This window comes from Molothrus aeneus, chromosome 1 (assembly GCF_037042795.1).
Source record: "Molothrus aeneus isolate 106 chromosome 1, BPBGC_Maene_1.0, whole genome shotgun sequence".
Lineage (NCBI taxonomy): Eukaryota > Metazoa > Chordata > Aves > Passeriformes > Icteridae > Molothrus > Molothrus aeneus.
The window spans coordinates 31,837,865-31,851,651 of NC_089646.1; the positions used below are offsets into that span (position 1 = coordinate 31,837,865).

General features: G+C 39.3%; 1 protein-coding gene across 1 annotated transcript in view; it reads left to right on the forward strand.

The window, feature by feature from the left end:
* The window catches only part of SP4 (Sp4 transcription factor), a 28,481-nt gene extending 23,228 nt beyond the window's left edge, over positions 1-5,253 (forward strand). The window contains exon 6 of the mRNA XM_066554287.1: positions 627-5,253. Within this exon, the coding sequence (XP_066410384.1) occupies positions 627-874 (248 nt within the window). The 3' untranslated portion in view covers positions 875-5,253. The remainder of the gene's footprint in view (positions 1-626) is intronic.
* Positions 5,254-13,787: the final 8,534 nt, after the last annotated feature.

Here is a 13,787-nt window from a genome sequence, read left to right on the forward strand (position 1 = left end):
ACTGATTAAGCAAAGTCTCTTAACAGTTCAGAATGGAAGAGCTGGTGTTTTAAAAGCTGAAAAATTTTATCAGCCTTCATGTTTTTATCCCCAGGAGAGTATCTCCTCCTCCCTGTCCCTTCTCCCTTAACTTAGAGCACCTGATGTCTAAGCACTAATTACGTTTGAACAGTAACAGGACCTTTTGGTAAATTGAATTTGTCTCTCTTGGTGTAGATTTCATACATCTTTGTGGAACATTGGAATTCGTGTTTCTGAATTTGTTTCCCACTGGTGTAATCTAAATTTAAAAAGCCTTCTTAAAAAGTTGTTCTTTGAGTGCTTTTACCTCCCTTGCTCTGGTAGGTTTATGGAAGTTTATGAAAATTCTCTGGTGTCCTGAAATGCAAACTTCTCATCAGATGATCACAGCATAGCAAATACTTGTTGAGAACATTTCAGTAGTGGGGAGTAGGTGGCCAAAAGCCTGTGACTGAACAGAACACACCTAGAAATGAGACAGATGGAAAAGGTGTCCTTATAAAGACACTTTGAGTGTTGAATAGAATAGGGTGAGATTCAGATGATAAGCAGTGTTCAGTGCTCTCTTTCAGTAACATGTTGGTTTTCTTTTTCTTTTTAAAAAGGTGAAAAGAGATTTGAATGCCCAGAATGTTCTAAAAGGTTTATGCGAAGTGACCATCTCTCGAAACATGTCAAAACTCATCAAAACAAGAAGGGTGGTGGAACAGCCCTTGCTATTGTTACCTCAGGAGAACTGGACTCTTCAGTTACTGAGGTTCTTGGTTCTCCAAGAATTGTCACTGTTGCTGCCATTTCTCAAGATTCAAACCCAGCAACCCCTAATGTTTCAACAAACATGGAAGAATTCTGAAAGGATCATTTATATGGACACCTAGTGCTGCACTTAAGTTTACATACCTTTCAGGATATGGAAGTGGGCTGGTAAAGTGGATTACAGAGCAGGAAATCTTTTTTTCAGTCATGACTTCTGTAAGTGTTCCAGATTGGAGGGTCAGCAAGGGAAGTGTACACCGGTGCAACAAGACAAAAATTTCAAAAATACAAACAGCGCAAATTGATGACTGGATAAACAGATAGAGGAATAATATTTCCATACTGTACTTTTTTAGTTATATATCTGTATATTCTGTAATGATTTTAAGTGAACTTTACCCCCCTATTTTACCACTGTATGTTAATGTGTTTATAAAATCTGATAGTATCAATGTAAAACTGGGTGGACCTTGACTAGGATTAATACCATTTGATGAAGGCACTTTGTTTTTAACATAAATTTGTAGAATTTTAATGAGAGCATCCTTTTCCCGCCGCAAAACAGAACACAGGATGAACAGTGGATATATTTTGGGGTTTTGCTCAGTCCATACAACACATCGGTTAATTTTGGCCATCTTTTCTCAAATTTTGGAATTACTCAAATAGCAGCTGAATGCATGCTGCAAAGTGATTCTGAGGTGGGCCTCAGATGAATTTTGACTACTACATTATAGTAGTGTGTATAAATGACAATCAGTGAGTTCTAATTCCTCTCTTCATGTGGAGAGCTAGGCTATGTAGAATTAGTGTAAACAGTAGGAAAGATAAAACCATAGAAAGATATTAACATACGATTTACAAAAGTAATGGTACCTTTATGTAGAACAAAAAAAAATTGTGTCAATTTTTGGTAATTAGTTTCATTTTATATTTCCCTGCCCATGTGCCCATGACAAGGAGGTTGGACCTACATGATCTTTAACGTCCATTCCAACCCAAACCATTCTGTGGTTCTATGATTCTGTATTTTAAAACATCTGTGGCCCATTTCTAACTCATAGATAACTTGAATCTTAAAAACTCGAGCTTAGGTGTTTGATTGTTTTAATTTTGTTAGAATTCATGGAAATCAATCCGACAACTGAGTGTTGTCCAGTATCTCCTCTCTGTAAATACTAGTTTATTATGTTGTGGTTAATGTGCTGAGTTCTTTGTGCTTTGACTTAATAGCCAAAGAAAAAAAAATTAATTATCACATTTTAATAAGGAAAGAAGTAAGTAAACATTTTCTCTTTCCCTTCAAATATTACCACCACTTTTCAAGGATAGTATGTAGGCTAGTAATAAATATCTGTTACCTATGAAGTCTTATATTGATCCTCCAACCAAAAAACAAACTGGGAAAAGAGAAATATTATCATCTTTTTGGGACATGACTTCTGGTTTCAAAGTTTTGGTTAAATTTTCAGATATGACAGTGAATATAGAGGAAATATTAAAAAGTAAAAGAAAAAACAACAAAAATTGCATTTTCTATGTGAAAATTAGTAGTAGGTACAAGGAGGAAAGATGGCCAAATATTTCATACTCAGGATTTTTAATTACTTCCCCTAGGCATAAATACAACCTTTTACATCTACAGTCACTTGTTAATAAATTCTCATGACCAGTTTTTAAGATTTATACACCAAAATATTTTAATGTAACTGAAGGAAGTACAGTGCAAGAAGAATAAGATGTTTTTCTTTCCCCAACAAATTATGAAAGGAAGAATGTATGTGGTAGCTGTTGGTTTGTAAGACGTAACAGGTACCCTGTGCATTCCCTAAAGATCATATACTTCTCATCTGAACAATTTATCAATCTTGTGGTGTTTTCTGTATTTTTGAAGCAAAAGAAATGCCATTGTTTACACTGTGTACACTTTAGGCCAGCCCTTTGTAGCAAAATACTAAGCTGAGGGTATTTTATACTTTCAGTTTACATAAAAAGCTTTGAGATTAAAGAAAAACAATTTTACACTGTGGTTATAAATTTCAAGTTTCTTAAAGCTTTTTTAGACTTGTAACAGAGTCTTTAAATTTTAGTTGGGTTTTGTACATTATTTTGTATATTTTATTTAAAGTACTCTTAACTGATGTATCTGGATTTAAAACATCAGAAGCAATTAGGTGTTACATTTAATACAGATGAACATTAGGTAGTATTAACTGTTAATTTTATTATAAAGGAAATGAAACGTCAAAGATCTATTTTATCATTATGCTTCACAATCAGTGCTCTACATTACTTTATGCAAAGAAGAACTTTCCTAATGTTAATATCATATTTCCTAAAAGTTAACAGTTTTGTAAACTGAAGTTACAAGCATTCTGCACAACCATTTCATATGTAATTTTTTCATGCATACTTATGTATGCAGATAGGAAACTGAAGTAATTTTTAATCTGCAATGAATCCCTGTTATAGATGTATCCAAATCTAAATCTGGTTGGCTTCATAGCATCTCAAGTACATTAACTTGTGTTAGCAGGTGCACATTTTACCGCTGGAATTAGAAACATTCTGCCAGTCTGTTCTGCATACCATTCTGAATCCACTTTTCTGTCTTAAAAGGATCGTAAATTTCAATGTCCTTTATTTGACTCAGTGGGATATAGCTGTTGTAAGTAATAGGGCACAGATGTGCAGTAGTATCTTGTTTAATGGCATTTCACTGTTCATTCCCTTTGCCACCATTAAAAATTTTGCTTTATTGTAATTATCAGTGCAAAGTGTATTTACCATGGTAGAACTCCAGTGTTAGAATAGTTTTTTTCTTACAATATACTTTCTTTGGTTAGGTTTGTGTATGTGTTGCCGATTACATTAGCAATTGGTGTTAAGTCATTATTTATCACATTCTTTCACGAGAGCAGTAATAAAAGTGTGTAATCTAGGAGAAAAAGTTAATTTGTCAAAGTTAAGTAAGCATGATGTTTAGGTCCTATTTTTCAATTTTATAACTGTTTTATTGCAACAATATTTGTATTTAAGTCTTCATTTTAATGCCTTGTGGTGTTTTTTTATGCATGTCACTGAATTGTCATCCCGCAAGAATTGATGTGCAGCATAGGGTATTAAATCTACATAATGATTTTGAAACAGAAAAATAGTTGATGGTAAAAATGTAAATGTTTTGCAAAAATTCCTTATAAAAAAAAAGTTTTGTAGTAATATTTCACTTGTAAATTTTTCTAAAAAAAATGGAAAAGGAAAAAAATGAGAGTAATGTTTCCCCACATCTAGAATTTAGAAATTAATTCTGCCAGCAAAGCCTGTAAGGCATTAATCTGACACTTTTACAATGCTGATTTGTATAATTTTTTGGTGGGTTTGGAACTAAAATCATGTACAAGTTGTTGCCTGCAATAACATTTTGCAAGTAACCTATTAAAATTCCCTTGAGTTTAAAAGGTTTCTTCATTTAATTGCTTACAATATAAAGCAGCAATAAATAATGTTTGTATGATAATCTGTTCAAGAAGAACACTAGAAAACAAATGCTTCTCAATGGAGAAAGGTTGGCAGCAGCTTCTGGATTTGTGTAATTAAGACCTGTACTTGCTGGTCAGCGTTTCCCAACTGGCAGACTCCCAGCAGGGAATTAAACCAGCAGATTCTAGCTCAGCATGAATTCTGTGGGGTTTGTTCAGCTCTTGCGAATGGAAGCTACGGTTGTTCCTGAACACACCAAAGGAATAACCACAGGGAAAAATTTCCTAAGGTAAGGAATATGTGCATACACACACACACACACAGAGCTAAAATACAAATTTAGAAAATGGAAGATAATTCAGTTTGATAGAGATAAATAATCAAAGTGTCACTGTGTTGCACACAGGGGATGAATATAACAAATAGGTGGAAACCTGAAAGTACGGACTTCAACTCATAGAAAATATATTGAACTTTTCTTAGTGAAATGTCAACAGGCTCCTGCATTGTGTTATACTAAAATAACTTTCATGGTATGCCAAATTGCTAATGATAATGTTATACTAATTTTTTTTTAATGCAAAACATTTTAATGTACTTTACTGTACTTTTGCAGTAAATAAGTAATGCTGTTTCACAAAGGAAGAAATACATAGAGAATCATGGGATCATTTAGGTTGGAAAAGACCTTTAACATCACTGAGCTCAAATGAAAAGCTAACACTGCAAATCCCACCACTAAAACATGTCCCTGACCACCACATATACACAAAAGAGGGCCACTTCCTTCCATTTTCCAAAAGATGAATTTATAATTTGAGACTTCTAACCTTGTACTGCAAAACAGAATAATCTTTCCTGAGATATAAAATATATTATCTTTATTATATGTTTGATTAAATACCTGTTAAAGTCTCAGTAACTTCCATTTGAATGTCAAACTTCTGAAGTCAATTTATGTTGTAATTCAGAGTAAATGGACATCTGACCAACTAATATGTCTTTATTGACCAATTTTTTAGTATTGTGGCAGTGGTATGTTTTGAAGCAAATTCTACATTACTGGTGAGAGTAGTCCTCTGCTTACACCATTTCAAATATACAGTATCAGAAAATAACAAACTCTTACATAAGGACATAAGGATGAATGTGCATGTTACATTTTACCCTTTTAGTCCTTCAAATGTGATTGTTCTACTCTGGGAATCATGAGGTGTGACACCAAACTGAGTATTTCTGTCCACAACTGTAAATTCCCTACCATTGCTAAAATTATCTAAAGTCGCATTTTATATTTTTTCTATTAGCTTCATTTTCTGTACAGCTAGGTAGCAAATATCAGGATTAATTCATATTGAACTTCCTAATGCCTTCTGTGTCCCTGCTTCCCATTCCTTTTCCTTTCCCCAAAGCTTCTTGCATCATTCCTGATATCCTGAGATTTGACAATGAAAATGGAAGTGCTGTGGGGACCTAGAGCTAGCATGTGCTATCTTTGCTTGCTAGAATACCTTCCATGGAGAGAGACAGCGAGATACCTTTTCTAGAACAGCCTCACTAAAAATGACCAGAAGCTATCACAAGCAGGTGGATTGGTGCTGTGCCCAACTACTGTTGATATAGTGATGGGCATTGTTCTATTCAGTTTAGTATGGTTTGTTGGATGGTTTCCATAGCAAGTACCCAAAATTGCCAACATCTAAATTTCCAGGTCAAGGAACATAGGCATTTCTTTGACTTACATGAGCAGCAGTGTGCAATATAAGATTCATAATATACAAATTCAAACTTCTATCTAAAATTTCTACTTCTGTGTATGGAAAATGCCTAGCCTTGAGCATTTAATAATTTCTTACAACAATATTTTAGCACAACCTTTAAAAATAAAAGAATGTTTCAACCTTTATAATTTGTCCTGGGAAGGAGAAACTGTTCTTAACTGAAGCGTATTGGAGACCATAAATATTCAGATATTTCTTTATCAGGTACATAATTTACACCATTTCTGGAATTTTTCACTTTCTCTCTTGCATCTGTTCCCTCATGCATCTGTACTGTATCCTAGCCTAGGCTGCCATTAAGACCTCTCTCATTGCCTTTTCAAATGCTATAGCTTTTTATTTGAATAACCTTTTGCTTCTTGCTAAATACATTGCAGAAACATATAGACAGACAAAAGAAGTACTCTTTCCTAAATATTTATATTGGCAAACTCCTTTGGAAAGTATTTCAGTTGAATGAGATCTCTGTTCTATCCCCACATATTATGGAAGTTTAGTCCAAGCTACAGTTTAAAATAAAAGTTTGCAGGGCAGGGAACGTTTACCAAAAAATGTTTGTGCTGCTGATCTAAAATTCTGTTAAGCATTTATTTTTATGTTGTTTTTAGTTGAATGCATAGGTTTGTGTCACTTGTATGTATTTTAAAGGAAAGTCTTGGACTAAATTCAAGGAAGAACCCAATCTTAAAGCTGTCTGACCTTTTGGTGTTGACACATTTGTCAAAGTTCTGAAAGATTCTTAAAACTACTGAAAGTAAGTAGCAAGAGAAGCATTCTCTGCATAGACCTAGACACATCCAGATTTTTTTTTAAAGTAAGTGAATTAACAAGGTATTGATTTACTTTCACAGCTCAGTTTCCTAACTTAAACTGATGCTGATATGTGTGTCTGCTAAGTGGACATGTACATCTTTCAGGACTTGAAGGTTCTTGAGTTTGTACATCAACAAGTATATAAAACACTATCCACTTGCTATATCATTTTTGTCAGTTCTACTTCAGTCTTGCAGATATAGATTCTCTGTTTACAGTTTTAAAAATCTAAGGGATTAATATGCAAAATTAAACAGGTAAGTGGAAAACAGCCAAGAAAGTGAAAGCCAAACCAAGTGAGCTAATTTTTTCCAGTCACACATTTTACTTTTGTACTGTTGCAATTTTTGCTTAGGCATGCCAGTTTTTTCATCATTTTATGTAATTTCTAGCTGGACACTTCCATAACTAGATGTGGAAGAAGTGTTTACTTAAAGGAGAAAAAGAGGTAGCTAAACAGGATGCTGGTTGGTTTACCTTTTGCCCCTAAAGTTCCATTTTTATTGACAGCAGTCACTTAAGCTTACTGCCGCTCATAAAGGGAAAAGAAGTCAAGATCATTGAAGCAGGCAAGAATTACCTGAGAGTGGGCTGAGAAGGGTCATAAAATACTTAAGTAGGGAAAAAAAAAAGAGTACATTACAAAATAGGAGACTGAAGTACTAAAAGAAACCTGAATGGAGTCTAAAATGATAGTACACGAACATGAAAAGCAGTAGTTACCATTAGTAGTTACCATATGGAGCCATAGAAGAAGGTGGAGAATAGGTAGGATATTCCCTTTGCAAATATACATTTTTTTTATGCTTTTGACTTTGGGCACAACACTGGCCTTGCACATGGTGCTGGCAGCTTCTTTCTATCTTGAGCAGAAGTCACAGTGTACTCAGTAGAGTCACTATTGAAAGGTCTTTGAAAGTGGAAATTCTTGATAGTGTTTATTTTTCTAACTGCTGGACTTGCAGACAGAGTAGAATATGGTTACAAGTAGATTCCCCTGGGAGCCGTGCATGGACACAGTAAATGTCAATCATCCTGGATGTTACCATCTGTTTACATTAAGAGAAGCAATCAATTTTTACAGATTGTCATAAACCAGAGAGATATTTCTATGTACACAGAAAAAATTCAATTTCCCTCAGCTTTTTTTTTCTCTTCCTCTTTTATAACAGCATGAAACTACACAGAAATAAAGTTGGTAGCCTTGATGGAATAAAAATACTCTGGTTTAAGTGGCAAGAGCTTAAGATGTGAAATAATCATACATTTAAGCTCCTGCTCTTAAATATGAGCGGAACTGGTTTCACTGGCATCCAATGTTAAGTTACTGAAAACATTCAAGTGGTGTAATTCAAATGTATTGTAGTAAATGTGACTTTTGCATTAAACACAATCCACACTTCTACATTCGCCTATCTAAGTTTCACTTTTGTTGAAATAAGTGCCTGAAGACTTTTTCTGAAACTAAGATTGAAACCTTTGGGTAGTCTTCTATTTTTACACTTGTAGATTTCAAAATTAGTTTGGCATTGAAAATCACCTTGCTACTTATTATTCCTATTTAGCCAGCAATAATTAGTGATTGCACCCTTGTTCCTCCTTTAGTTGTAACTGTTCAATAGCCTCTATGTTCTGCTTGTTTTAGCACAGTAGTCTGTTACCACACTGTTAGAATAAAATTTCTCACTCTTAAGAACTCTAGTCTATATTAGATTGTTATCTAATTAATTGTGGTATCTGACATGTTAATATGCATGTGAAGAGTAGAGTTAGAGAACAATGGAGTATGTAACAAGCCAATACGTAAAGAGGCATTACCCACAAAAATGCTAAATTTAATCCTGTCTCTATTTGATCTCTTCCATTCTTTCAAGTTCTGCTTGTGCCCTGCAGGAAAAAAAAAAACAAAAACAAAAACAAAAACAAAAACAAAAACAAAAACAAAAACAAAAAAAAAAACCAAAAAGAAATCATCGTCTGTGGTCTTGAGGAGATATCTAGCAAACACACAGGAACACATGCAGTGAAAATAAGCTGACTGAGACAAATATTTATTGCAACAAACCCCTACCAGTTGGACAGCAATGATACATGGAGGAAAATCAAAAGTGAAAGTTATCGTGGAAGATAATAACAGATTTCAAACAGGTTCAGAAAAAGAATTTGGAGATTATCTTTTTGTCATATTGAAGAAATAAAAATACATGTACCACAATAATCTCTGTGTACCCCTTCATTTGAATGACTTGACAGAATGTACCACGTGATCCCTCAGCTGAACTAAACAAAGCTTTCCATGAAAATTCTACAAGCAGTTTTTTAATAAGGATCAGAAAATTACTTTTTGAAGGTGCCAACCTTTTTAATTTCAGAGAACAAAAGCATCTATTATACTACTTCGCTGAGATCTTAGAGATCAATATCTTTTTCACTTAGATCTAGTCAACTGTCATCTTATATCCCTCAAAATGTATTATTATGATCTCAAGTTACTGTTGAATTTGTCCGTTAACAATCTGTTAATTGTCCATCTGACTGGCCAACTAAGAAATTCAAATATCTACTCTATATATTGGGTTGAATATATGTATTCATTGTGCTACAGCTGCAGTAGCTGGCTAGAAAATTTGCATCAAAGCTTTTACCCATGCTCTTGCTGAAGTGCACTCCTAGAAGATTTTCTGCTGAATATTTGAGATAAGATTTAAAGAAACAAAAGGATTATCAGAAAAGAATAAGGCAAGTAAATCTTGAGGACAAATTATGAGGACAGTCACTGAGGTTACAGAAGTCAGAAAGAGACTTTGGGTCAACTTTAAGGATTTTTCATCCTTTTTTAATTATAGATATTTTAAGTTTTCTTTAAAGCATGTTTTCTTTTATTTCACCACAGGAAATGGGGAAATTACATGCCTTCAGTAGGTAGGTAGGTTGATAGGTAGATACAGAGAGAGAGAGAGAGAGAGATACATACATACATACATTCATAAATACATACATACATTATTTTTTTTCATCAGTGCCCATTTAAGTTTGTAGACTCCTCTGGCTGTGTCCCAAGAGGCAGGTTCATCTGGAGAAGCCTGGAAAAACCCCTGCACTTACACCAAGACAGGTGTTTTCTCTGCCACTCTGTGATTCCAGAAAAGAGATGTAGATCAAGCTTAGCTGTGAGGAGCTATATCACACAGATCAATGTCTCCAAAGAGCAAGAGAAGTCAAAAAAAAAAGTTTCTGTTTCCTTGAGAAAGGTGAAAAGTGCTCTGAAAGTTGGTTACATGCTGAATGTTGACCAAGTGAAGCATGAAAAGCAAATGGATGGCACTGGTGAGAAAGCCAAGCTCCAAGCCCTAGCAACACTGCTGAATTCTGGCTGACCCCTGCAGAGGGGAAAGTAATCGCCTTCTCTTAGAACATAAGAACAAAGGTGCTCATAGAAAAGAAACCAGGGGAAGAAATGTAATGTCCTGTGTGCTGCAAAATAAGGAGAGTAAAATTCACCAAACAGCACTACAGTTTTCTGCACAAAGGAAGCAAGCCATCTCCAGAGGTCTGTGGGGCAGCAGCCTCGCACAAGGTGGGTTGCTGGGCATTGCCTCACCATTAGTGCTCAGCTCCTGAGAGAGCTCCCATGCAGCAGCACAGGGCTCTGTGCACTCAGAGGTACTGGTCTCTAAGGTACATTGGTAGTAGACTCAACTCACAATTCCATTCTAGATATTTTCTTGAAAATAATGCCATGATCACAGAGGTCTCTAGATGCCCACGCCAAGAGCAGGCACATATTTTAAAAGGGCGCTTTTGCATTAGTCATTCAACTTTTTCTGGGATGAGTGGCTGTCTACAGAGATGGTCTACAGCTTGGCAGACCACCATGAGCTAGTAGAGACATGAGCAGCCTCTAAGTGTCAAACTGAAAAAACCTCAGAGGGAAACCTGTCACACACCAAGTGAAGCTGACTTTCTTTGCAGCTGGCGTAATGGGTGTTTTTCTCAAACATCCACAGATATTTTGCTTTCACTGGGTTGAAAACATGTATTATGAAAATATCTGTGTTTTGTTTGTGCTTAGTCAGATACAGTTAGGCAGCTTTAGCAGCTGTGAAGGCAAACACTAGTGACCTGGAGGATTTTTTTCTGCAAAAAGCAAGCTGAGGAGCAGTTTTAAATCCCGGTAGGAAATGTTTGTTGCACATGAGCGTAACTTCAGAAAGCAGCTGTCCTCCCACCGCCGTGGAAGAGGCAGTTGCTGCTCTCATGGCCTGAAGTTTAACTAAGAGCTGCCCGAATAAAACCGCTGTCGGCGCATTGCTTCCTCCTGAGCCCCTTGTCCTTGTGTCCCCGCAGCAGCAGGAGCAGGATCCAGTGGGACCTGTCCCAATGGTTGTTCTGGAGTGGGAGCCGGTCATTTGTGGTCTGGTTTGTGTCTAACAACTCCCACCGGACGCGCTGTCCTGTCGTCCTCAGGGCGCGCCGGGGAGCAGGTACGAGCAGGCAACAAACAGTTAATTTTTGGCACTTTTCTACACATTTGCGGAGAGAGAGATGCTGAGACGGGGATTCGTATTTCACACGTTCCCGGCGGCGCGGGGGAGGATGCACCAGTGCTGCTCCGTAGGGACCCGGCGCTGCGAACGGTCCCGAATTCCCTGAAACGCGGCCGCGCTGCCGTGCCCTGCGCCCCGGCCCCTCTCCCCTCCCGCACGGGCTCCGTCCAGGCGGAGACACCGGGCCACCTCCGCTCCGCTCCGCCGGCCGAGCGAGCAGCGCCGTGCCCCGGCTGTGGCGGCGGGAAGGGCCCGGGAAGCCACCGCCAGGGAGACGGGAACGCGGTGAGCGGAGAGACGGGACGGGGCGGCGAGGGGTGTGTGCGTGGGGCAATAAATGCTCGAGCCGGCGGCAGCGGAGCCGCATCCCGGGCCCCAGCCGGGCTCCCGAGGCGGCCCCGGAAGCGGCAGGTGAGCGGGGCCAGCCCCGAGCCCCCTGTCCCGGCCGGGCCTCCTTTCCCCGGCCGAGCCCCCTTTTCCCGGCCGAGCTCCCTTTCCCCAGCCGAGCCCCCTTTTCCCGGCCGATCCCCCTTTCCCCAGCCGAGCTCCCTTTCCCTGGCCGAGCCCCCTTTTCCCGGCCGATCTCCCTTTTCCCGGCCGAGCTCCCTTTTCCCGGCCGAGCCCCCTTTCCCCAGCCGAGCTCCCTTTCCCTGGCCGAGCCCCCTTTTCCCGGCCGATCTCCCTTTTCCCGGCCGAGCTCCCTTTTCCCAGTCGAGCTCCCTTTCCCTGGCCGAGCCTCCTTCTCCCGGCCGAGCTCCCTTTCCCCAGCCGAGCCCCCTTTCCCTGCCCGATCCCCCTTTTCCCGGCCGATCCCCCTTTCCCCAGCCGAGTCCCCTTTCCCTGTCCGAGCTCTCTTTTCCCAGCCGATCCCCCTTTCCCTGGCCGAGCTCCCTTTTCCCGGCCGAGCCCCCTTTCCCTGGCCGAGCTCCCTTTTCCCGGCCGATCCCCCTTTCCCCAGCCGAGTCCCCTTTCCCTGTCCGAGCTCTCTTTTCCCAGCCGAGCCCCCTTTCCCTGGCCGAGCTCCCTTTTCCCGGCCGAGCCCCCTTTCCCCAGCCGAGCCCTCTGTCCCTGCGCCGCGGTCCCGCGGGAGGCAGCGGCCGGGCAGCGCCGGCGGCCGCCGCGGGTGCCTCCTGCCGGCCCATCGGGGCTTTTCGCAGGGAATTTCAGGGTGTTCTTCCCCGCTCTCCTGGGGTGGGTAGTGGGGAAATGCAGCGGGTTTGTGCTCCTTCTTTTCAGTTCCGAAGGGTTTGTTATTTTGAAACCTGAAGAGCGACCAGCAACCAAGGCAGTGAGAGTGTCGTCTCTCGATGGAATATAGTGTCAGTCTGAAACAAAAGAGTTGTCTGATTGGTTTTCTTGAGGGAACAAGAGTTGGACAAAACCTCAGACTGATTCCATAGCCTTGGTTTGACCAACAGAACAGGTTCAAAAATTAATTCTTGGTGCATCTTTTCTTTGCATCACCGTGAGGCTCCAAGTGTATCTTTTATCCAGTAAGTTGGATGCATTTTAAGAATAGTTAATAGTTAATAAAGTCTTAATAGTTTAAGAATAGTGTCAGTCTTTTTCCTGACCTCTTCTCCCTTGACTGTGAATGGTTTTGAAGATCTTCTTGTCATTTACTTTGACAAAGGTCACTGATTTCTCTGCTGTACTGCCTCTGTGACATCTGTGTTGAGAACTAGAACTACAAGAATTGTATAAAACTTTCCCAGTTAAAATATTTGTAGCAAATGAGTTGTTTTCATGAATGTAGTGTCCAACAGGAAAGTCCGTGAACACTTCAGTTGTACAAAGCACAGCTCCCCTTCTCCCTCCCATCCTTCTACCGATGGAGTCATGCTTATGCTAATGGCAGCAATTGCTGCTATTTCTTACCTCCCGTTGCTGACCTTTGCCACAAGCAGGCTGACCTTCTCTAAGGGATTACTCCTCTGCTGGTGAGCTGTCTCTGTCACTCTCAGCCCTCTGCCCCATACCATTCAGTGGGCTACCTCATTTTAGGAGTCATTTAGTGCTGTATATGCTTGTTGGTGTCACATAATCAACCAATTTCTTGTTGGCATCATCCCAGACAGCACTCAGTTTAGCCTGTACTCAGTAAAGGCTGTTAACTCTTTCAGGTAGGCTAAAAGCATTTTGATTCAATGAAAATTTCAGTTCTGTATTTCTGAGCAAGCAGACAAATTCTCAGTAACTTGCAGAGCTGCCAAGCTATGAAATACAGAGCCCTGGCAAAGATTCTGAAGAGTTAGTTTATTTTTGGTCATGAAGACACAATTTGTGATAAAAATTATGCTGTCAAATATTTTTCTAGTTCCCACTAACTTAAGGAATCAAGTATATACAGTTGAACACAGTTAGGTCTGTGAGAATCTTGTCTCATCTC